General features: G+C 34.3%; 3 protein-coding genes across 6 annotated transcripts; 1 reads left to right on the forward strand and 2 right to left on the reverse strand.

The window, feature by feature from the left end:
* Nucleotides 1-275: 275 nt before the first annotated feature.
* Nucleotides 276-6,893, forward strand: LOC133680068 (4-hydroxy-3-methylbut-2-en-1-yl diphosphate synthase (ferredoxin), chloroplastic). 4 transcript variants are annotated; one of them, XM_062102872.1, is made up of 21 exons: nucleotides 276-435; nucleotides 558-617; nucleotides 721-938; nucleotides 1,256-1,413; nucleotides 1,842-1,948; nucleotides 2,059-2,159; nucleotides 2,241-2,317; nucleotides 2,705-2,824; nucleotides 2,923-3,153; nucleotides 3,427-3,543; nucleotides 3,647-3,721; nucleotides 3,810-3,887; nucleotides 4,005-4,064; nucleotides 4,164-4,226; nucleotides 4,306-4,450; nucleotides 4,561-4,699; nucleotides 5,099-5,176; nucleotides 5,259-5,418; nucleotides 5,524-5,622; nucleotides 5,721-5,825; nucleotides 6,592-6,893. In XM_062102872.1, exons 3-21 carry the CDS (start codon nucleotides 731-733, stop codon nucleotides 6,694-6,696), a joined length of 2,226 nt encoding a protein of 741 aa, XP_061958856.1. In that variant the 5' UTR covers nucleotides 276-435; nucleotides 558-617; nucleotides 721-730; the 3' UTR covers nucleotides 6,697-6,893. The 4 variants fall into 4 exon arrangements, with proteins under 4 accessions (XP_061958856.1, XP_061958857.1, XP_061958860.1 ...); XM_062102873.1 differs by having other exon boundaries at nucleotides 725-938; XM_062102876.1 differs by lacking the exon at nucleotides 558-617 and having other exon boundaries at nucleotides 277-435.
* Nucleotides 6,894-8,113: 1,220 nt separating this feature from the next.
* LOC133679593 (classical arabinogalactan protein 10-like) lies at nucleotides 8,114-8,888 on the reverse strand. Its single transcript, XM_062102238.1, has one exon. It carries the CDS (start codon nucleotides 8,791-8,793, stop codon nucleotides 8,284-8,286), a length of 510 nt encoding a protein of 169 aa, XP_061958222.1. The 5' UTR covers nucleotides 8,794-8,888; the 3' UTR covers nucleotides 8,114-8,283.
* A 5,078-nt stretch (nucleotides 8,889-13,966) lies between these two features.
* On the reverse strand, nucleotides 13,967-18,176 carry LOC133680077 (protein disulfide isomerase-like 1-4). The gene is made up of 12 exons (XM_062102893.1): nucleotides 17,535-18,176; nucleotides 17,327-17,456; nucleotides 16,747-16,912; nucleotides 16,537-16,655; nucleotides 16,355-16,435; nucleotides 16,148-16,234; nucleotides 15,975-16,049; nucleotides 15,716-15,784; nucleotides 15,506-15,586; nucleotides 15,278-15,412; nucleotides 14,506-14,562; nucleotides 13,967-14,391 (listed from the first exon to the last, which is right to left on the reverse strand). The coding sequence occupies exons 1-12, from the start codon at nucleotides 18,110-18,112 to the stop codon at nucleotides 14,224-14,226; spliced, it is 1,746 nt and encodes a 581-aa protein (XP_061958877.1). The 5' UTR covers nucleotides 18,113-18,176; the 3' UTR covers nucleotides 13,967-14,223.
* Between the last annotated feature and the right edge of the window lie 7,209 nt (nucleotides 18,177-25,385).

Consider the following 25,385-nt stretch of genomic DNA (forward strand, 5'->3'; position numbering starts at 1 on the left):
TAAATCGTTCATGTTCTATATATGAGTGCTTAAATTATCATGTTTAACATTCTACACATGGATGAATGAATGCAATCCGGTCCAAAATCCAAGAAAAATCATTCTAAACAAGGAAATAAAACATCCACAAAAAATAAAAAATAGATAAAATACAAAGAATATTGGAAACATAATATAATTTGGTAAGTTAGAGAAAATTCTTGGAAAAATCATGCATTATTTTCATATTTGTCGTCTACTTCTGTGATGATAAATGGTACCTGCTTCTGCTGTTGTTTTCACACCGGAAAAAAACAATGCAATAAAAATGAAGTAAATTTCTCAAAATCCTCAAACACAGGCAGAGAGACTCAACTCCTTGGGAACTCTCTACCACCACTAGTTCACTAGTCCAGGTCCTTCTCCATCGAACCTTAAATTCTGGTCATTTTTTAGGTAACTGTCACCTTGCCTAATCGTTCTCCTTCTTTTGCTTTTAAGTTCACTCGCTATAGAATTCTGATCAATATTTTGGTTCTTGAAATCTTTTTTTTCTCCCTTTCCTTTTTCTTCCCCAGTTAGTGTTTAAGTTGCTAAAAGGAAAAGAAGAGAAAAGAAACGTTGCCCATTTGAAACTCGTAAGTTGTGTGTGAGTTGTTTGGCAGCAAAAAACAGAAGAAAAAAAGGGAATATTTTTTTTCTTCTCATGTGATAGACTTGTGTTGTTTTATGATTGTGAAGGTAGGTGGAAATGGCTACTGGGGCAGTACCGGCATCGTTTTCGGGGCTACAGATGAAGGAATCAGGCTTAGGGTTTGGAAAAAGCATGGATTTTGTGAGAATTTGTGATATAAAGAGGATTAAATCCGGTAGAAAAAAGATTTCAATGATCCGAAACTCCAATACTGGTCGTGATATTGTTGAGCTTCAACCAGCATCAGAAGGGAGCTCTCTATTAGGTACTAAAACAAACCATCACATGTACTGTATGATTCCTATTTTTTAATCTGGGTTCTTTTTATTAGTTTGATTGCTTATATGATCAGAAATGATTTTTAATGTTATTATTAATCGACTATGATTAGTGCTACAAGATATATATGCACAGAAAATATAAAGACCAGATTTTTATGTATTCGGGATGTTAGTAAGATAACCCTAAACTTTAATTGGGCGAAAATTTAATGTTTTTCTTCGCCTTCTTTTTCGGAATCTTAGGTTCTTCATGTCGGATATGAATTTTCATCTCTGATGCTTGCTTTTTATTTGAATGCAGTCCCAAGACAAAAGTACTGTGAATCCATTAACAAGACTGTCAGGAGGAAAACACGTACTGTAATGGTGGGAAATGTGCCTCTTGGCAGTGAGCATCCTATACGGATTCAAACTATGACTACAACTGACACTAAGGATGTTGCTGCGACAGTTGAACAGGTTCTTTTCAGCTCTTTCTAATTGAACCATTGGTGTTTTATTGATCTTCCAGCTTAGCAAGGGATACCAACCATGGTAACTCTTCCTATTTCGACTTCTGTTTAAAAGATTGGCTTGTGATTGTCTTCTTTTCTGGTACTTTTAAAAAAAATAATAAAAAAGGAGGAGGAAAAAGTCTCTCGTAAACCTATGGTTCAGTAAACAAATAACTATAGTCATTTGTATAGTCCCATCTTGAAAATGATATGATCACTGGATCTGGTATTAAACAAATCTGGTTGTCTGTTGAAAATAGTTACTAATTGATCTCTCAGTACAATTCATTTTGATGAAAGACCTCGATCTTCAAGTTGATAGAGCATGTCTGTCAGGATTGCTTTCTTTTTTCCCAGCAGTTTCACTAAATTAACTGCTGTTTATTTTGGTAGGTGATGATAATAGCAGACAAAGGAGCAGATATAGTTCGGCTGACAGTTCAAGGGAAGAGAGAAGCTGATGCGTGTTTTGAAATAAAAAACTCTCTTGTGCAGAAAAAGTAAGTTTTTTTTTTTCCAAATAAATAAAAGGTCTGATAGACCATAAGGAACCTTCCATCCATGTTTTATATGTGAATCAACCTTTTCACTAACTGTTGTATATATGCAGTTACAATATTCCTCTGGTTGCTGATATTCATTTTGCTCCATCTGTTGCGTTGCGAGTATCTGAATGCTTTGACAAGATTCGTGTCAACCCAGGAAATTTTGGTAAGCCACAAGGCCCTTCTTCCATTTTTCTTCTGGTAATGAATGCAGCTATTCTGAATTCACTGAGATGGTTCATTGCAGCTGATAGGCGAGCTCAGTTTGAGAAGCTGGAGTACACAGATGATGACTATCAGAAAGAACTTGAGCATATTGAGAAGGTCAGACCATTCCTTTATCAAAATTATCACCCTTAAAAAGTTTTGAATAAGAAGTATGAATCTGTAGATGATCCTTGCCAAATTAACCTATTTTACCCGCTGAGTTATATAGCATGGCAAAATGGCCAGCATGGGTCCAAGTCTAGCCATGAAGAGTGTGATAAACAAGTGAAGTGTTGTGTGGCAAGTATGTCAAAGTGAAGTGGTCAACAAATTGGAAATGAGACAAGTTTTGTTAGCTCTATCTGTCTCTGCTGAAAGTTCTACTTTAACCAAATCATAAACTCTAAGCCGAAAGACAGGATTGTCAATTTTAAGGATTTGAATATAAATATGTATATAGTTACCTTTACCTGAGGTTTTGTGTTCTATTTTTTACTGTGCCAGGTTTTTACTCCATTGGTTGAGAAATGTAAGAAATATGGAAGGGCAATGCGTATTGGGACAAACCATGGCAGTCTTTCAGATCGTATAATGAGCTACTATGGAGATTCTCCTAGGGGAATGGTGAAAAAATATTTGCTCCCATAACGTTTAGCACTTTTCTTCCATCTGTTGTACTTCTAGACACAGTATCATCATATTGAATGGCTTGTATCAAACAGGTTGAATCTGCATTTGAGTTTGCTAGGATATGTCGGAAGTTAGACTTTCATAATTTTGTCTTTTCAATGAAAGCAAGCAACCCAGTTGTCATGGTCCAGGCATACCGTCTACTTGTAGCAGAAATGTATGTTCAAGGCTGGGATTATCCATTACACTTGGGTGTGACTGAAGCTGGAGAAGGTGAAGATGGGCGGATGAAATCTGCAATTGGCATTGGGACTCTTCTTCAGGTACCCTTACAACACAACTACTATTTCTATTTTCTACAAAATGGAGGATCCTTTAGAATCCTAATGATATGTTTTTCAGATAAATTTCTCAGCTTTCAAACACTCATTTTAAAATGCATTAGTTTGTAGGTTATTTTAAGATGGAAATTTATGTTGTGAATGTGCTTGCACTTCATCAAAATTGATTTCTTTATGGTTAAATATCATATCACTAGGAAGGCATTATGTTTGGTGTGATCGCTGTAGAAGTCAGGAACTCTGTTGAATGTGCAGGATGGATTGGGTGATACAATCAGGGTTTCACTTACAGAACCACCAGAAGAGGAGATAGATCCTTGCAGAAAGTTAGCTAATCTTGGTATGAGAGCTGCCAAAATTCAGCAAGGAGTGGTAGGTTATATGGTGCACTTTAGCAAATTAACACAATTATGCCCTGTAAATTCGTCCATATGAAATCTTATTAGTTGACTTTTGGAGGAATTTTTTCAACCAGGCACCATTTGAGGAAAAGTACAGGCGTTACTTTGATTTCCAGCGCCGATCTGGTCAATTGCCAGTGCAAAAGGAGGTTGTCCTTCAATTTCTATGTAAATTTTAGCATTCGTTAGCTATTTCTTTGATCATGATTTTAGAGTTGATTGTTCACGTAATTACAGGGTGAGGAGGTGGATTATAGAGGTGTCCTGCACCGTGATGGCTCTGTGCTCATGTCAGTTTCTCTAGATCAGTTGAAAGTAACCACCTAGCAGTGCTCTTACCTTATATCTCTTTTCACTATTCTCCCCCAATTTTACTTTATTAATTTGGAGGGAAGCATTTGAAGGATTTTATTGAAAATTTTCTCTTTCCAGGCACCTGAACTTCTCTACAAGTCACTTGCCACAAAGCTTGTTGTTGGGATGCCTTTTAAGGTATGTTCTGACCTAATTCTATTGCATTGAAAGAGTGGTGTCTTGAAGATGATTTCTGAATCCATAATTGTTTTTATTGGCACAAATATTTCTGTTTAGGATTTGGCAACAGTTGATTCAATATTATTGAGAGAGCTCCCACCGGTGGATGATAACGATGCCGTAAGAACCCTTACTTTAGAATTAGATGAATTTACTAGACAGTCAGAATAACTTGATATTTATACTGTATCATGACTAGCGGCTAGCGCTCAAAAGGCTGATAGAAGTTAGTATGGGGGTAATAGCTCCTTTATCAGAGCAGCTAACAAAGCCATTACCCAATGCCATGGTTCTTGTCAACCTTAAGGAGCTGTCAACTGGGGCATACAAGCTTTTGCCAGAAGGTACCACTTTTCCGCAATTGTCACATTGTTGGATTCTTATGCTCAATGTTTTCATTTATTCTATTTTCTGTGCTGAATTTTATTGAAAACTTTTGAGTTTTACCTCTCAGGTACTCGCTTGGTTGTGTCTTTGCGTGGTGATGAGCCCTATGAAGAACTGGAAATTCTTAAACACATTGATGCCACGATGCTTCTTCATGATCTACCCTTTTCAGAAGACAAGATTGGCAGGGTGCATACAGCAAGAAGGTAATACTGCTCTTCACTTGAATTTTATAATATGGTCATTAACTGAAGCAGTAAGATAATAACAAGCGCTCAGTACATCTACATTCAGATAATGTTTGCCTGAGAGAAGCCTTCTTTGTTAAACCATTTTTTTGTTGATTGCTTCAACCTTCAACTACTTGCCTGTTGGTCATTTATGTCAGCAGTGTTAATTATATTGCTGAATAGACCCAAACTAATGCCTAGGGTGTACCTAGTGACTCAACATGATATACATGATTCATCTCTATTTTCAATTCTCTCTGTTGTTCATTTTTTTTTATAATATATTTGTGTGTTATTTTCTAATTGCAACAGGATTTTTCACTGTCTTGGGAACACTCCCTAGTCCTGACAGTCCAAACTCTATCTTGGCTGCAGGTTATTTGAGTATCTTGCAGAAAATGCTTTGAATGTCCCCGTGATTCACCATCTTCAGTTTCCAAAAGGGATCCACAGGTAATCATGAAGCTTACAATATTCATTGAATGCGATGCATGCATGATTTATTTTAGCTTATACTATTTTCTTCTCTTTGCAGGGATGAACTGGTCATTGGTGCTGGCACAAATGCTGGAGCTCTTTTAGTAGATGGTCTAGGAGATGGTGTCCTAATAGAAGCCCCAGACCAGGATTTTGATTTTCTCAGAAATACATCTTTCAACTTATTACAAGGTTGCAGAATGAGAAATACAAAGACGGTATGAAGGTTTCCAAAAAAAGAAAAAACACACAAAAAGCAGATGTGTTGACTTGCTTAGAGATTAAGGTCTTATTAATTAATTGATTTGCTTAAATCTCATCAGGAATATGTCTCATGCCCATCATGTGGAAGAACTTTGTTTGATCTTCAAGAGATAAGTGCACAAATACGAGAAAAGACATCACACTTGCCTGGTGTCTCGGTGAACAACCAATACCTTTGAATTATCATTTGATTTATGTTGATTAGCCTTATTTTCCGATAAAAGATGTAATTTGTCTTCTTACGTTTCTTTCTTAGATCGCGATCATGGGTTGCATTGTGAATGGCCCTGGGGAGATGGCTGATGCAGATTTTGGGTATGTCGGTGGTGCTCCTGGAAAGATTGACCTTTATGTTGGGAAGGTAATAATGCTATCCTGCTTTGAAATTCATATGGGCATTTATCAATCTATGCTGATGAGTAACTTAAATCATTAACATCTGAAGGTGAGTATGATATCATTTAGTTTATGGATCTTTGAACCTACTAGCCTAAACTTGTGCAGGATGCTCCAAAGTTTGCCATCTTCCTGCTGAGTTCATTCTATTAAGTGTGTTGGCCTGTCCATTGACTAGCTTAACCTTTTAGGCTGGATGTTCTAACGATTGTTTAAAATATATGAATTCAACAAACAATAACAATGTGGTAGACTTCAGTACTGCATAGAACCCCTGCCCTTGACAAACCTGAAACACCGGTTTCTCTTTCGCGGACACATGTTTTTTTACCTTTAAAGTCTATTTGCTTATTGCGTCTGGTAGGCCATGCTTGGAAGTTTTAGTGTTGTTGCAAACATTTTATTGCCCAGAATGTCTTGTTCACAACTAGAAAGGTTTATGTGGCATGATACTGATGCTTGTCGGCATATATTTCTCCGACTCTTCACGGATTAAACGGCCATCACTCTGCCATTTTATAGTTACCATGATGAATCATTAATAGCATGCTCTCAGATATCACTTGGCCATTTTATACTTGCCATGATGAATCATTAATAGCATGCTCTCAGATAGATAAAGGAATCATGCCTAATTTGAGAATGCAGTTGGCTGGCATGCATGATAGTAGATTAGGGTTAAAAATGTGGTACGAGGTTTGTTCTTGATGTTGAATGATTGATGGTCTCAGACGGTGGTAAAGCGTGGAATTGAAATGGAGTATGCCACCGATGCATTGATCCAGCTTATTAAAGATAATGGCCGCTGGGTAGACCCTCCTCCGGCAGAAGAGTAAACTGATGGTTTCAGTCGACAGATAGGAATAAACAAAGAAGGCAATCTCATCATTGTTATCCTGTTGCTGTGTGTCCCAATAAGGAAAGGAAAACAAGTCTCCATGCAATTTATTATGATGTATCTCATCCTCTATTTGTACACACCAACAATTTCTTGATTCCTCAATTATACATAGCAGTTACTCATTTTCAGGCATTTTTGGACCTTTTTTTTCTAAAAAAAATCATTTCCATTCACTTGTTGAGAATAGGGAATAATTCTTTCATAGAAATAAATAATTTGATATTTTTATATTTTGAGCTAACATTTTTCACATGTGCTAGTAAAAATTCGATTTTTTTTTCTTAAACATTAAATATAAATAAAATTTTAAAAAATAGGAGATAGTTTGGAAAGGTCCCAGTATTTTGTTGAGGGCGCTAAAAAAATCGTAAATATTTGCTAGATCAAATTCAATGAGTTAGTTCTAGGAACCGCACTAGGATTATCTATGTAAAATTCATATGATTTTTATAGGGCTTCCAAAAAAATTTGAGATAATTGCAACCTGGTTTCTATTTTTTATAATTTATTAAGTTTTATTATTATTATTATTATTATTATTTTATTAATGTGGGTGTCCGGCTCAATTGACATGCATCTCAACTAATCTCTCAATTTGTATGCATCTCGACTAATTTCATGAACTCTGAAGTTAATGATCATGTAAACCTCCCGTGACTATCATATTAATAGACCATTATATTAGTAATTATAAGGTTCGAATTTGAAATCATAAAAAAAAAAAAATTTAATTTGAAGTTTTTACCATTAGAATACCGACTAGATAAATAAAAAATATTTCTATAAGAGAATGCCTATCTTTTAACACTTTTAGAATCGGTCGACTTTTAGAATCGGTCGGCCTGTGGAATCGCCTCACCTTTTTTTTTCTTTTAGCAAGTGAATTATACTCCATGATAAATAGAGTTTTTGGGATTCCAGCAAAATTGATACAACACAATATTCAATTAAAAAAATATATTATTATTAAAAACTATTACAAAACTTTAATAATAATATTATTAATATAATTAAAAAATCTTGACAAGATAAATTTATTTAAAGATATTAATATAATTTTAAACAGTTTCTGCAACTCACTCTAGTAATATTATTGTAATTTTTTTAATATTATTAAATTTATCTCGTGCGTGCGACTCTAGAATTTTTTTCTCTCTCTCTAGGTAATTTTATATAGTTGTAAATGACTTCTATGATATATATAACGTTTTAAATTGTGGTATTTTTTTAAATATTTTTTTTTTGCAATGTATTATTATTATTTTTATTATTATGCTAGAATCCTAAATCCTATAATTATTCTTCGGGCTTGCCCCTATTTTGCGATAAACTGAAAAGAAAGCCCAAAAAAATGTGTAAATCATGAAAGTAATAAAAATCATAAAAATAATAGAACATTAATATTCATGGCTAAAAAGAAAGGATGAAAAAAATAGAATCGTAACCTCCTCAATATACAGAAATCATAATCATAATGAGCAAAAAGAATTAAATTTAAGAATATAGAAATAATAATTCAGATTCAGAGAATCTCTCTTCTAGCAGCATAACCATAATCAGACCTTCGAATGTTATCTTGTCTCTTCTTATAAACCAATCCTCCAAATCCAACCATACACGCCGCCACTATCACTCCCACTACTATCCCCGCCTTCTTCCCTCCGCTCATTCCCTTCGATTCTCCTTCACCCTCACTGCCTTCACCCCCACTTCCTGCTTCCACATTGTTGCTGTGATTGATCTCGCTCCCTTCCGCCGGCGCTGATGCAGGTGCTGAGCCTGGAACAACGGACGGAACCAGATCTGAAGGCGGTGGTGCTGGTGGGGATGCCAATGGCGAATCTGACGGAGATCCAATTTCTGGTGAAGGAGATGGAAGAGGAGGAGATAGAAATGGTGAATTGGCGGGGGCGGCGGATTCTTCGGTAGACGGAGATGGAGACGGTGACTGTTCAGGTGTTTCCGCGGAGGAGGAGGAGATTTGCAATAAGAACAAGGCTAAAACAAGCACTAATCCAGTGATGCTACCCATATTTGAATCTGAACTAGGAAATGGCCAGAGAGAGAGAGAGAGAGAGTTGAGCGAGTTTGGTGAGCGCAGCAGTAGATCTAGAGGGGGAAGGAAGTTTAAATAATAGACGGGTTTTTATGTAATCGCGTGAGGGAAGTGTGTGAAAGTGATCGAATACTTCGTACCTCTACTCTTATTATTCTGATAGTTCCGTCCTTGTTCTTTTATGTTTTCTAATTGTACCCTCCATTATCGCGATCACCATTATTCTTTTAGGATATCTTACCGCGCAGGAGGAAGGATGGCAGTAGGAGAGTCTGGAGATTAGAGGGATGAAATATAATATAGTACACTGCAATAATTAACCGACAACGAGATTGATGCCACCTAACGGAATTGTGTTTAAGATCTAAGTAAATTGATTAATAAGATAATAAAATATGATTATTAAGGATAATTACTTTTAGGATATCACGGTAAATGCGGGATGCGATTTCTTTTTCGTACGATATTTATAGAGTTTAGTTTTTATTTATTTATTTAAAAGCCAGCTAACGCTATTTTGTGGTTGGAACACAGGGCGCGTATCTTGTTTATTTGTAGGATCGAAATTTAAAAAAAAATCATAATTTTTAATATATTAACTCTATTAAAAACTTATTTTTATTTAATACATTTTATGTCTATTTCTTTTCTCTAAAAGTATCCAATAAACACCATAGATTTTTTTTTTTTTTTTTTGCAATTTTGATCTTCGTTGCCTTCTTGTCTCTAAGATAAGATAATTGTATGGTTAAGAAAATACATATCCTAAATATGAATTTTGAAGGTGGGAGACTTGATGGTTGTGAACCCGAAGTGCTTACCACCGAAGCAAATGAATAGATTAGGTTTATTGGTTTTAGTGTTTCTAAAATATTTTAAAAAAAATTAATTTTTTTTTATTTTTTTAATTTTAAATTAATATTTTTTGGTGTTTTCAGATAATTTTAATGAGCTAATGACAAAAATTATTTTAAAAAAATAAAAAATATTATTTTAATACATTTCCAAATAAAAAACATTTTAAAAAACAATCTTAACCATACTTTCAAATACGCTCGGTAAAAAGCAAAAGGTGAACGAAGCAAATGAATAGATTAGGTTTATTGGTTTTAGCGTTTCTAAAATGTTTTTGAAAAAAATTAATTTTTTTATTATTTTTTTGTTTTAAATTAATATTTTTTGTGTTTTCAGATAATTTTGATGAGCTGATGATAAAAATTATTTTTAAAAAATAAAAAATATTATTTTAATGTATTTCTAAAAAAAAATACTTTGAAAAACAATCACAACCATACTCTCAAATACCCTCGACAAAAAGCAAAAGGTGGGCATTGGCCCTTGCTTGGAGGCAAATCTTCCATTTTGTTTTTCTTTTATTTGGCAATATCATGTAATGGACTCCCACTTTAAGTTGATCGCAAGTGTAGTTAAAATTAAGTAAATGGCAAGTTGACCCCTTAGATTATGCCGCACTTTGTCACGTGGAAAGAAGAAGGAGTGGGCTGTTGGTTATTTAAATTCAAATCCGAAATTATCGCTACGAGTTTCAACGCACCGTTTCATTGAGATTGATGCTCATCGTTTCAAAGATGTATCAGCATTTGAGAAGTTAATGGAAAAACACTAATCCGGGTGAATCCCTTTATGTTCTTCATCTTTGTCTGCTCCATTCTTCTACATCACTGAATTTCTTGCATCTATTTTCTACAAATCAGTCTCATTAAACCCAATCAATCACTGAATTCATTGATTATAAGAGAATTCATAGTTAATGGAAAGAAGGAGTGTTTGGGATTAGATTTTTGAGCTCGTCTTATGAATGAAGAAAGAATCCATGCGTATGAGGTACATAAACCCAAACACTTCTTTCCAGTATTCGAGAGTGAAGATGTTCATAAATAGTTGTATAAATATACTTAATATTTTGAAAAGCTTAAAATAACATCCTATTATCTAGATGGTATTGCTCTTTACTACTATAAAGAAATTATAAGAAGTTTCGGGGACTATAAAGTAAGTTGGGAAGAGAATGTAGAAGCTATATGTTTACAGGTTTGGAGGATAGGAGGATCATTTAGAAGAGTTGGTGGATTTGAAACAAATTGGAGAGCTGGAATTGTATATTTAGGATTTAGATATATTGTGGAATAAGATTATTGAAAATCAAGTCTTAATCATCTTTTAGGGAGGGTAGGAAGTATAGATTAAAAACACAACGAAGATATTTGATCCCAAAATCTTTAAACACACATATAACTTGGCTTGATTACTAGTAAATACTTTAGTCTTTAGTTTCATCAAGTCAACCAGGTTATATTGAGTCAATTCTAACACGGTTAACAAATTTTTTCTTCTAGAAAAAACATTAATAATGCCTAGATATTTTTTTATATTTAAAAAAATAATAATCTGAATCATGACGTAGTGTAGCGTGAGTCGATGATCTAGTTAAAAAAAAACTGTTAAGTTTTTTACTATGCACAACTCACATTTCATTGTAGATTCACATAATAAAATTACTTTCCCTTAAAGAGCAAAATCATTTAGCTTGGCTCTTTAGTCATTACATGAATGAATGGGGTTAATCAATATTTGTACATCTTTGTTACATAATGTAATTACTAAATCACCCTTAAAAGAAAAAAAAATTATCGAGCATTTTTAGTTTTTTGATTTCTTTTGTATAGTGTATTGACGACTTACATGCCCCTCAGAATTAAACTTTTTTGGCTTTAGATGCAAAGGTGTCTTTATCATTTTGTCCTATTTTTGTTTGTTAATCTCATGTAGGGTTAGGGGTAATTGAGTCTTTTAATATGTATAGAATATAATTTAAATAAAAAATTGGTTGGCGCCACTGTAAGAACTTTGAACGTCGCCTTCCAGAAAGCGCATTGTCACCCTTGTTACGGTGGTTAAACGCGTGTCACTAGAAGATAAGCAGTTGAGCTCTGGTTGTGCCTTTTATCTCACCTCCCTCTTTCCTCTCTCCCCTCCTAGAAAAACACGATGGTCATTATAAAAAAACAAAGAAGCCTGGTTATTTGTTTGTTGAATCAAATTAAGTCCTCATTTTTTTTATTGCAATGTATTTAGTCTTGAATCTTTTGTTGAATTAGTTTTTGTTTTCAATTTCATCATTTGACATTTAATTTTTAAATCAAATTTAGTCCTTATTCTTTTGATTATTATTTTTATTTTTTCTTATCCTTTCTTAATTGAAATTATTTCTTTATTCCATCCCTTATGATTTTTTTGTGTCAAATTTGATCCTCATTTTTTTCAAATTTATTTTTTTCTCTCTTTTTTTTTGTTGAATTCTTTTTTTTTTCAATTTTGTCCCTAATTATTTTGGTTGGTTGAGAATTTGACATTTTTTTTTGTTTACCTTTTACGTTGTAATATCCGATCTCATGATCCATGTCACAAATCTTGAAGATTAGACTAGGTTGGCTTTAGTCGTTTTTAAGTCCTTTTTAAAAAATAATTTTGTAAATTTTATCTATAATTATTGGGTTTTTCAGAAATCGATATTTGTTTTTTTTTAACTTTTCTTTCTATGAATTTATCCTGGTATCATGTCTTGGGTCATGAATTCAACAAGTTCATTAGGGTTGACCCAAACCTTTTTTTTCATTGATTTTCATTTTATTTACAATTCAACCTTTCAATATTATTTTGGTTTGAGAATTGAGTTTCGTGAGTTTATTCAGTTTACTTTTCATGAGATTATCCTAGTTTCATGGCTAGGTAATAGTTTTTGTTTGATTTTCACTCAAGTTCGATGATAAAAATAGTTAATGTCTGGTTCCTTTGAAAGATTTTTTTCTAAACTTCCACCTATCTTTTGGCTCGGATATACTCAAGTTAATTTCTTCTTTGTTTTTTTAAATCATTATCTTTTCAATTTTGTCATTTATAATTTTATTGGTTGGGAATCGAGATTTAATTTCTTTTCTTGTGCAATTATCTTAATCTCATTTAATTTTTACTTTGTTAATAGATAAGATTATTGAGATGTTTTAGGAATATTGTAAGGATATATTTTCACAATATTGACAAGCATTCATCTTTTGCATTGAATCATTGTTGATTTTTTTTTTACTTTATTTGTTGTCAATATATGATTTTCTAATCATATTATTAAATTATTAAATTAGTCAAACTTATCAAACACATTCGGGTTATTGACCAAAATCATATTTTTTTTTTCAAAAATGTTTACATCACCTTGATATTTTTTTATATTGAAAAAATAAATAGATCAGCCCGCGACGTGACGCGAGCCACCTGTGCAATTAAATTTAAATTGAGTTATGTATATAGTGTAAAGAAAATCATTCACCCGAGGTTGGAGGTAGAAAAAAACATAGCTATCAAACCCTTCTTGAGGGTTGACCCAACTAAAAATTCAATTCCTAATCACATGGGTTGACCCGGGTCAACATGGAAAAGTTAAAAAAAATGCTTAAGGTTTTAATATCCCATATGAAAAAGTTAAAAAAACAATACATAAGGATATAAACTATACATGTTGTAAATAATAAAGTTTAAATGATTATTTCAAAAGGTTTTTTTATTTCATATTAAAAAAATATTATCATCTCTTTTTAAATTGAAGTATTTAAACCACAAATATTTTTATTCTACATTAAAATAATATTTTTTTTTTCTTATAATCATAAACTATATATATTAATATATATATTTTTTTAATCAGGTCATAGCTTTACCTCATCAACCTCATAAATGAGATAGAACTCACCAGAACAATTGCAAGCCTAGCCTTTAGTTACCTTAGACCTTGCCAAGATCCAGGTCAACCCGAGTCCGGTAACCATGGAAAAAAGGTGATGGGTGATGGATTCAAACAATTCAAATAAAGGGGAGGTGGAGCAAAATGGTCGTATTCACTGCCATTCTTGCAATGGGGACTTGAGTGGTTGACCGATCAGGAGGGACGTCATTGTTTCCGACCCTCCAGGAAACTCGGCCACGTATAACTAGCTTTGCTTGCCTAGGAATTAAAAACTTTGAAATTCAATTTCCACTCGTGTAGAGCCCACCACCAGAACCAATGCGCATGGGATGACTAGAAGTAGAAGAACCCACATAGATCTGGGAAATTCATTTGCTCGACAAGTGCACATAACATGAACCAGGGAAGAGACGCCCAGATTTATTAAACTCTTCCTGAAAACCTTCAGAAAACGAAGCAAAATTCAGAACGATAATACATAATTCAATTTTTTCCCAGTCAGTTTCACTGAGGATGGGGTGTCGTAGGTTTGGTGGTCACAATAGATTTTCTCCTTTGGATATTTCTTACACTACTCGCTCTATTTTCTGCTGAAACTACTGCCTTAACCTTAAAAGATACATAAATTAGCCAAGCACATAAGATCCTCACAATTCATCCTTCACATCTCTCGTGCTGCTCTCAATGCCGTCTTTGGCATCTGAACTTTCTGCTTTTGATGCTGAAGCTGGCTTTTGGAGCTTGAATGGAATCGATGCGTGTTTCTTGATGAACTTGTAAAATGCAACCACGGTACGATCAGTGTCCACAGTGATCTGCCCAACACCAATTATCCAAAACATATCACAAAAACATACTCCAAATTTAAATCCTATAATGGGCAGAAGCCATAGTGAAAACACAATGTCAAATTTGTAACAGCCACTTACTGGATCAAAGCTCTTGTTTCCAGCAGGAAAGAAGAGGAGCGTGGGAAACCCATCCGACTGCATGGAGAAAAAATGAGTGAGTAGAATTTCACTACAAACTCCCTCTTACTTTTAGCTTTGAGATTTTGCACTCCAACACCATTAAAAAAAAAAAAATTTATTGTGCATTGAATTGAAAAGGAAAAGTACTGAACAGTCCACTTTCCAATCTATATAGAAGTCAATGTTTTCAGAATTGCCAATCATTGATTTGGAAAATGGAGATGATCAAAGATTCAGAGATTGAACCAGGAAAAAACAAATTAAGTAAAATTGATTATATTTAAAATATACGAAATATAAACATGCTCCAACACAAACAGCTTTGGAACAGTAGAGGTTTTAGTTCAAGCCTCTCTCCTGTAAAAGTTGGTCTATAAAGTAAACCCCGCGTTTACTAGTTTCTGGTCAAACAACTTCATTCACCTGTCTTCAACTGAGTTTGACTTCTCCAGGTAAAAACTAGGGGTTGCAAGTGGCATTCAAGGTACATACCTAGGCATTTTAAGGCTCCCAACATTGGGCAATTATAAGTAGGAAACCATGGGTATCCAGTCTGAATTTAATCCTCCATAGAAGTTTATCCCCACATTATTTTACTCACAAAGGACACTCATCTATTATAAATCCAAGTTCTTAAAACGACAAACTGCTATATTAAAAAAACCAAAGGCAAAACAAGTTCTTGGCATTTTCAAATCCCACGCCATAGATCAAATTGAAATACAAGTACCTTTGCCCTGGGATGCTCATTTGTTGTTCCATCCATCTTGGCTATAACAATAGACTCAATGCCCCTCAAATGTGTGGCAAGTTTGTTGTATGTTGGCTCCAAAGATTGGCAATGCCCACACCATGGTGCATAGATCTAGTAAACCAAACAAACATTTAGAAAGCGCACAAGTAAAAAGAACCAAAAAGAGAATGGGTATATTCATGCATTTATCAGTTGCAACAATACCTCAAGAAGAACATCCTTTGACTCATCCAAAACAATTTCATCGAAGTTATTCCCAACCACTATCTTTACATCCCCATCATTCTATAACAATCAAACACCATAAAAAATGTCAGATAATAAGACAAAATAAAATAAATCAATTAGTTCTTCTCGAATAAAAGAATGATTAAATAAATAACCTAGCTGAGAAAACAAAACCTAGCAACTCACTGATTCAGGAACTGGATCCGACTTGAAGAAAGGCTTGAGCTTGTCTTCAATGAAATCCTCCCCAAAAGCCTGAGAGAAGATAAAAAGATCAAAATGTTACAGATTTTGGCATTGGCATACCTGTTCATTGAACTCATCAAAATAGCAGGAAAAGCAACCTATGAACGAACAAATGGATGCATGAAGAAGAAGAAAAACCATTACCCAATCACAGTTAAAGCTGAATATAAATTGAAGACCATAAGGAGAAAGTTCCCACCTTAATCTTGTCCAAGGTAACATCCCCATCAAGTACAAATTTTTTAGCATCATCATTTCCTGTGTATGCAAGAACCTAGATAGAAATTGATACCAACAAAAGCTTCAATTGCACCAAACATATGAAATCACCAACAATCAGTATCATAAATTCGCACTGAGAAGAAAAATTACTTTGGGGGCAGTTCCACTGATACCAAAATATTCTGACACAGGTTTCCCAACATCTTCGTTGTCCATTTCCACGTATACAAAGATAAGCTGCAGTCCATGATATATTACAGTTATATCCCACAAAGTTGTCTAAAAAATAGTTGCATGTCTAGTATCAGCAGCAAAAGGTATTAAAATGAAGGTTGCTGGTTATTGAACTCAAGTTACCTTTCCCTTGAATAATCTGGCTGCCTCTTGAAAAATTGGGACAACCTTTTCTGAATCATTTGAAATTGCAAACAGCAAAAGCTGAGAATAAGAAAATATGGGACCATTGTTCAGATTAGTACACTTTTAGAAACAGCATACTTGCACTCAGAAGTCCAAAACAAAGCAATGTGTATCCAAACCTGCTTCTTAATTGTACTCTCAAAAATCAAAGGGGCACTTTCCCTAGTAAAAATGGTCACCAATGGCAGTTTGTTGGCAAATACGAATTCAGCTATCTCAGACTTGGAAAAATTACCATCTGCAGAATGAGAAACTATATATAAGAGCAATGCCTATTAAAAGATTAATTTTAAGAGCTCCAACAAAAATGGGAGTAGGGAAGAACAAACCAAAAACACTCAGTTTCTCAGCCTCTTTCTTAAGCATGACTAAAGCTGGGCGTTTAGCTTGTGGGTCAAGGTGGAAAAGCTTTGCCACATCAGGATTCACAGTTTGGTAGAAGCTGACCTCATCTTCAAGTCTTGAAGCAGCAGCAAGTTCCTCACTTTCAGGACCCTGTTTTTTTTTATGAAGTAAACTAGCATAGAATCAATTATAGAACAAATGCACATAATGTTCTAACTACGATAATCTCAAGATGTGAAAACCATTCAAGAATCAGCTCATGAGTTGTGGTCTTTCCATTTCTAAATTTGATATTCATGGTCAGAACTATTTCTGCAAAAAAAAAAAAAAAGCTAACACATGTTCTACACAGCAGATCTGTACCTTTGAATATGATGCAAAATTCAGAGCATAAATTGCCTAAATGATCCACAGTGAGAAAGGAAATTGCTACTTGACACTGAAGCGATTAATTTCAAATTGTAACGCAGATCATAGGTTGAAAGACATGAAACAAAACCAGGATGCATTGTTGTGAAACCAAATCAAACCAAACCGGAAAATAGTGAAAGTAGCAAAGCGTACCACCAAAGAGTTGAGGAAGCCCAAGACAAGTTTAGTTTCAGAAGTCAACAAACGTTCAGCATCCTCCACTGTTGTTATATTGTAAATACCGGGTCCTATTTTCTTCTTGATCCATGTCACAATTCCATCTCTACATCACATTGCATTCGATTACATCAATCGTAAATTTATATAAAAAAAAAGAAAGAAAAAAAACACAAACACTTACTTGGTTCTTGGGCCAGGATAAGGCTTGTGTACTCCATCAACAAAGAAATAAACAGTAGGAAAGCCTTGAATATCATATTCCTGAGCCAACTCATTCTCTTCCGTTGCATCCACTTTAGCCAACATCACTTCTTCCGCTTTCAACTCCGTAGCAGCCGCCGCATACTCGGGAGCCAACGACTGGCAGTGACCACACCATGGCGCGTAGAATTCCACCATCACAAACTTATTCTTAGTCACAAAATCACTGAAATTTCCTTCCTTCAAAACGACGACGTCCTTGTCGTCAATCTCAGGCTCCTTGTAAGAATCCAATTCGGAATCATCGAGATCAGAGTAGTTGTCGAGGTCATCTTCGTTGTCGAATTCTTCGTCGAATTGGTCTGGATCGGGGTAGTGGTCGTGGTCGTGGTCGTGGCCGTGGCCGTGAGGAACGGCGTCGGTTTCTTCTTCCAGGAAACTAAGATCCTCATCGTCATCTTCGGCGGCAGCGTTTTGGAGTTTAGAGAGAGAGGGAGAGAGCTGAGAGAAGAGAAGGAGGGCGGTGAGCGAGAGGAGGAAAATGAAGCGAGTCGACATTGTGTTTTTTTTTAGATCCAGTAGAGTGAGAGAGATCTGATAGCGGTAGCGAGCGCAGTGCCAGTAGGGGGGGTTTATATAAAAAAAGTCAAAGTTAAATTGGAGTGTTTGTAGGTGTGGAAATGTTTTTTTTAAGTATTTTTTATTTAAAAAATTAATTTTTACATAAATATATTAAAGAAAATTTAAAATATAAAAAATATTTTTTAAAAAATTAAATTTTCATGAAACGTAATTCTAATGGCGCTTTTCAAGGCAGCACAGCACCAGGTCCTGGACGACGTCGTCTTGATATTTATTTCAGCCAAAGTGAATTTCCTATATCCCCCGGCTTCTCTGGTGTCATTATTACAGTTACAGCTCAATTTGAAGAGTGCCAGCGTGCGTGAGTGAGAAGGGCATATGGGATGTGGGCGCATGTGATGTGAGCGGGCAAGAGCAAGAGCAAGACAAGAAGAATGAGGGAGGAGATATCCTTGCGTTACCCAACTCGATCACGCTTTCTATACTAGGCTAGGGAAAAGGCAGCCCAGAGAAATAAAATCAATCTTTCACCGTACCCTCACCTGTACTTTCTTTTATCGTCCAGTGACTTTTTTTTTTTTAATTCGGGTGTTTGGGTCAGCTTATGTATATTATAACTAATCTTTATATTTATTAAATATCCTATAAATCCAATAAATAGATAAAACATTACAGGAATAACAAGTCTATACGCTGAGACTCGATATAACAATAACAAAAAAATAAAATCATTAAAGCTCAGGTGGGCTTTCCAAAACACATACACAAGAGACCCATAAAGGTGGCACATACCTTCTTAAACTCCATTGATAATAATGACATGCATTTACGAAAAAAGTCCTCGCTTTTTCTCATATGAACTACAGTTTCATAGGCCTATAATGCTGTCATACAAAAGCAGCAGCTATTTCTTGTCTGTCATAGGCGGTGGTTGCTCTCGGTTCGTGCGTGCCGTAGCTAGTTGGCCGGATCGAACTTGGTTGAAGGTGGAGCTGGTTTTGCTATTGTCGTACGTGACAGATGCTGCTGTTGACCACAATAAAGAGGGGGGGGGGGAGCTACTGTTACTTTCTAGATTCAGACTTTAGAGTTCGTATTTTTATGTGCTAGTTACAAGATTTGTATTATTTTTCTAGATAACTAGCTATATGCCCGCGCGTTGCCGCGGGCATTGCTGCGTATATAATATTATATAATTACATTAAAAACAATAAACTTATAATATAAAAGTTAGAACTACAATATAAAAGAGTTTGTTTTGTAAACATAAATTACATCTTTTGGTGTATACATAGTGTCACAAAAGATGACAAAAGAGTGCTAATTATACAATTTGTACATCAGTGCAAAATAGAGGGATGTTGAGGTGCAGAACGAAGTGAAATCCCTCCTTCGAAATGAGACATATCATTTTGTTGTTAATCTTCCTGAAAAAAATAAAATTCGCAAATGAAATGATGAAGAAATTAAGTCATGCATTCAAAAATTTCAGCAAATATTATGGAAGAATAAATGCAGCAAATCAGTAAAGAAACAATTAAAAATTAATATCATATGCTGTAAAAATCATTGTAGACATTAGAAAAAAGGAAGAGAAGACTTGGATGTATAGATAAAACATACATACATATATGTACTTGGAGAAAGCGAATGGGACGAATGATAAAACAATTCAAGTAGATGTAACATAAACATTTAGATGAAAACAATGAATACCAGAAAATGAATCATTATCAGTAACAACTCTAAATATTTTCCTCGTAGGTGTTCAATTTGTTTAATGTTTCCACTTATAAAAAGAGTAGATGAAGTATGGGAATTTTTTTTTCATATCGCCGAAATTTCTAACGAAATTTTGGCAGAGTTTCCCCTATATCGGGAGATCCCAAGTTATTCATAACACAACCTGCACACAATCTGAGTAACATCTCATCCATAATCACATCCATTTTCAATACAATCAATTGCATAATTCAATCTAGAATATGTTAAGGACTATATTCATTCTTAAAGTCCATTATAAGATATAGTAAAACAATTAATACACAATTTTAACAATAATAAAAACAATTTAGGCAATAATGTCAATTGTAGAAGAGAAAAAATCATCAGTGTGCATCTATAAGAAAAAGAAACATCAATCATTAGTGTATTATGCCTTTTTAAGTAAGTTTAATAATAATCATGCATCTTGAGTTGCATTGTTCAAAAAATCCAAAGCTAATCATATAGTATATATATTGAATGTATCATGCATTTTGAATGAACTTCAGTAACAAAAACTAAGAATGCATATGTGTCTTAAGTAACAAAAATTAAGAATGGATAATTGGTGTGCAAAACGACCTTTGATGATGGAGAAAGGTTGTCTTTGTTTCTTTTAGTTTGTGGTTTATCTTCTTCATCGAGAATGATTGATTTCTGTTTTAGATGACTGCAAAATTAAGGAACAGAGAATATTATTTTATAAGGAAGTTTATTTATAGGGAATGCAGGTGATGTATGAAAGTAAAGGCATGAAATTGTTCAGCAATGATTAAAAGTATTGAATATGAGAATATAAATATATGTGTAATAAAACGAAACTTACATTTTTTCTGAATGAGGATCGGTGAAATCTAAACTTTTCTTAGCCTTTAGGCGGTAACTGTCTTCTTGGTGTTGAGATGGTGGAGTGCTGTCAGGTGGTGTTATTGGAGTAAGCGTGTCCGCTTGAACTATTGATGAGTCTTCAATAGTAATGGTTGTAGGAGTGGTTGAGGACCCAGCACCAAATTGTTCTGATTGAATCTCTGAAGACTGTTTGATGCCTTCGTCAAAAACATTTGTAACAAAGATGTCACATCTGTTGATTGCTGATTTATAAGCCCCGAAACGTAGTTGAAAGATTTTCATCTTGTTCAATACTTCAGTCATTTGTGGTGGGACTGTATAAGGATCAACATATTTCTTGTCATAAACCAGATGATGTGCTGAGGCGTTGAAAAAGTTCTCAGCAGTTTTTCCAGATAAGAAGAAGTTTGTGACATCTTTGTCATCAGTTACAATGCAGTTAACTTTGAACCTGCACCAAGACATCAATAGTTATTTGTAATGGAGTAAAATATAAATGTATTAATTTCATGAAGAAATAAATCTATACGAAACAATAATGTGGGCATTGGATTTTTTTACGATGGAATTGGTGCAGAGTCTGGAGTTCCATGTTCAAAGCATCTGAGGTTGTCCGATGGTCCTGAGAGTGTTTTAGTGCATTTTGGGCATGTTTTGGACCACCACCCATTAAAGAGATCATAATCAGTAATAGATGCCATGCAAGTGAATCGTATATTCTGCGTTGATAAAAGCAGAAGTGAGAATAGAAGTTAAAAAATACAGTTAAAAGAATACGCACAAGCATTAGCAATGAAACCTTATGTTGATGTGGATCCATGCATAAGATCTCTTTAATTGTTTTCCGGTTTTCATTTATTTGTTGATCCAATGACACAACAGCATTCAAAGATGGAGGAAGTTTATGGACATCATGCGGCACCTGGCTATAACTGAATTAAACAGAATTTCAAATAGTTAACAATAAATATTTATTGCTTAAGCGAAAATGAAATGGAAAATTTTTTTAGAGTAAGAGGGATTTACAATTGCTTATATGGCAGAACTTCTGGAATATTTGGATTGAAATACCAAAGTGATGCAGCAGTCCCAGTTAAATTTGCTGCACCTGAATGCAAGTAAGAGAAAAAGAAGTAACAAATATGAATGAGAAAAAATTACAATTGGGCAACAAAGGCAAAAATGGTATGATGCTATCGTATTAAAAACAATACAGCAAACCTCGGAATTCTGTAACTCGAAACCCGGCAAAGACAACAATTATGGGAGATTCTTGCGCATTAACGATATTATCATCAAAGCTTCGAGCAACGTCTCCCCATAAAGTAACTCGGAGATCTTCTCCTCTGTTTGAAACTTGGAATTTTTAGATAAAACAATGGAAAACATAAGTTAGAAATGCAATTTTAGCAGTGGAAATACCTTATATTCTCAATGATGAACTTTTTTTTATCTTCAAGTCTGTGACCTTGAACTAATATCTTTTCAATTGGCTGGATTCCTTTAAGTCGACCCAGAACATCTAGAATAATTGAAAGGTTAGCGAAATAATGCATTTTTTTGCCATTTTCAATAAAAAAATCTTTTTCATACCTGTAAGAACTCTTGATCCTCTGCCTTTGGTTAAGACATGTGCAAAGTCAGTGAGGTTGAAATGGTATCGCGGCACATCATGTTTAACAGAATCAAGATGCATTATCTTGGTATCAGACTTTAAGTCAATAATTGCTTCATGATCAACAACAATATTAGCAGCTCGATTTTCGTAGGTGTAGAAGTCTTTAATCTCAATATAGGAACCTTCGATTATGTTGAGATTGAAAAATTCTGCATCTCTTGCTTTGGATGATCCTTGTATAGCTCCGCCCTACGATGCAAAAATGTGTAGAAAAACAATATTAGAATTATTAAGACATGGTTGAAATTGAAGAATGCTAATAAGATAGTGTATTTAATGGAAAAAGAAATTATGACAACATGCGAAGAAAATCTAAATACAGATGGTAGCGTATTTAATGTAATTTATACATGGAAAGGAATTAAGATGATCTATATATATATTCCCAAGGAAAATTGTAAGAAAACAAACAAACATACATGCAGAGAAACATATGATTATAAATTATAAATGATATCAAGTTAAAAGTAAATAAGATGATGAACTTTATAGAGGACATCTAAGTATAAAACAAGAAATTTTTTTGAGTAAATAGTGTGTGAAATTTGAGAACCTGGTGGTCAACCAAAAGACAATTGAAGCTACTTGTGTGTCCATTTTGCATTGGTATCCAAACACGACAAACTCTGGCTTGGATTAATGGATAAAAAAGATATTTCTTGATATTTTTCAAAGGCACCGCCATCAATCTGCAGAATTAAAGCAAAAATAAGCTGATGTGGATGATGAAGGCAATATTAAAATAATGCGCATACATCTTTAACAAATAACAAATAGGTCGCAAAAATTAAAGAAGATGCACATAAATGAAAACAAATAGCTGAAAAATAGTTGACAATATGGATATAAAAGAATTAAGCTAGAATTGAAGAAATAAGAAATCATTTTGAATGGGAAAAAGACCTTTTGGCAATAAATTGAGGACATCTTTGTAGACAATATTTTTAGCATAATCAAGTTGTTTTCCTTCTTGGTCACATGAAATGATTTTTAAACCTTTTTTAGATGTAACTCTTGAAAGAGCGACATATAGTTGGCCATGTGCAAAAACTTGCTCCTTTAAGAAAACACCAACAAATTTTAATGATTGTCCTTGACTTTTATTGATTGTCATAGCATAGCATAATCGTATTGGAAATTGTCTTCGTTTGATTGTAAATGGGCATTTGTCATCATTAATTGGGAAGATGATCCTTGGTATAAAAACTCGGTCACCAATGTGTGAGCCTGTTATAATTTGAGCTTCAATAACTTTATCAGCAAGTTGTGTGATGATTAGTCGTGTTCCATTACATAAGCCTATCATTGGACTAAGATTCCTCAGCAACATAATTGGCTCTCCTATTTTCAAAGCAAGAATGTGCGAAGGAACACCACTGAACTCAAGTTGGTTTATAAATTCCAATGGATATAATAAGTTTATATTGTCGTTATCACTGGAAGATGCATCAACAGAATCATTGCTAAGATAAATGCGTTGAGGACCATGTGTAACTCCAAGTATGAAATTATTGATTTCAGTAACAGTAATGTTTTTTGGTGTGATAATAGCTCTTTCTTTAAAGTAAGATGGTTCAAGAGCAGGTTGTTCAATGCTGGGATAAATAGCTGAAACCATAGCTTTAATTGGATCACCGGAGGTATGTAGTTGCAAATCACATGGAATTTAAATCAAAGATTCATCAAGTTCATCAAAAAAAGGTATATCACAAAGGTCTCCGTCACCTATTTTAAGAATCCATTTAGCAAATGTTTTAATTTCATTGATTTCATCTGAACCAAGACCATCAATTGACAATCTCATATTTTGTTTTAGCAACATGATTTCAAATTTTGGCCAGAGTGGTGAACTACTTAAGGAAGCATTAATAATATCTTCTTTTGTTCCTCCAGGTATAACAGGGAGAATTTGACGATAATCCCCACCAAGTAAAATAGATTTCCCACCGAAAGGTTGGTTATGATTGGAATGACCAGTTTGGCCCATTATATCATGTAATGATCTATCCAATGTTTCAAAACAGTAGCGATTATTCATAGGAGCTTCATCCCATACAATAAGTGTTGTCGTTTCAATCAACCTTGAAAGATGAGTATTTTTTTTTATTTCACATGTTGAGTTCTCATTTATAGCAAGAGGAATCTTAAACCTTGAGTGAGCTGTGCGACCACCAGGGAGTAGAATAGATGCAATCCCTGATGATGCAACAGCAAGAACAATTAACCCTTTTGATCTAATACTATTAATAAGTGAATGCCATAAAAAAGTTTTCCCTGTGCCACCATGCCCGTAAACAAAAATAAGAGATTGTTGATTTTTTGAAATTGATTCCATAACTCGATCATAAATTTTCTTTTGGCATGTGTTAAGCAATGAAATTGATGCTTCATTATTGCTTCGAAGTTCAGAAATATCATAATTGAGTTCTTCTCTAAGGAGATTATTTCTAATTTCAGACATCAAACGATCATTTGGCAGGGGTAAATTATAGTCTTTGAGGGATGTTGCCAAGGCATTGAAAAGTTGTTCAAGTTCTTAAAGAACATAATTTTTAAGTTCATTATCACTGAAATGAAGATTATGTTGGGAGAAAGATGATAGCTTGATTCTAATGTCGTCATGCATTGTGTGCCAAAATTGATCAAGCAAATCTTGGGGGCTAGCAATTTGACAAAATAGAGTGACATTGACAAATAGTTGCCTAAGTTGTAAGGAGGAAGCAGTTAAAATAGCTTCTGAAAAAGCTTCAGCCCATTCTTTGCCATCATCAAGGAGACCAAGTGCTTTGCAGGCGAGTTGAAAGGTTGGATAAACAATACCAGAGACACAACGTAGATATTCAAAGCTTGTAGCTCCTTTAACATGATTTAAAAGCATCTTTAAGAAATACAATTCGCCAGCAGCAGGATGCACATATGTTATACGTCCAAGTGAAAAACCTCTTGTTCTGTAAATCC

This window comes from Populus nigra, chromosome 19 (assembly GCF_951802175.1).
Source record: "Populus nigra chromosome 19, ddPopNigr1.1, whole genome shotgun sequence".
In the NCBI taxonomy this organism is placed as follows: Eukaryota; Viridiplantae; Streptophyta; class Magnoliopsida; order Malpighiales; family Salicaceae; genus Populus; species Populus nigra.

Coding starts and splice junctions, on each gene's coding strand:
- LOC133680068 (XM_062102872.1), top strand. CDS start 731: ATGGCTACTGGGGCAGTACCGGCATCGTTTTCGGGGCTACAGATGAAG. Junction 4,451..4,560: donor ATACAAGCTTTTGCCAGAAG/GTACCACTTTTC, acceptor TTTACCTCTCAG/GTACTCGCTTGGTTGTGTCT. Junction 4,700..5,098: donor AGGGTGCATACAGCAAGAAG/GTAATACTGCTC, acceptor TCTTGGCTGCAG/GTTATTTGAGTATCTTGCAG.
- LOC133679593 (XM_062102238.1), bottom strand. CDS start 8,793: ATGGGTAGCATCACTGGATTAGTGCTTGTTTTAGCCTTGTTCTTATTG.
- LOC133680077 (XM_062102893.1), bottom strand. CDS start 18,112: ATGTCGACTCGCTTCATTTTCCTCCTCTCGCTCACCGCCCTCCTTCTC. Junction 16,913..17,326: donor GCTTCCTCAACTCTTTGGTG/GTACGCTTTGCT, acceptor AAAAAAAAACAG/GGTCCTGAAAGTGAGGAACT. Junction 15,587..15,715: donor CGGATCCAGTTCCTGAATCA/GTGAGTTGCTAG, acceptor TGATTGTTATAG/AATGATGGGGATGTAAAGAT.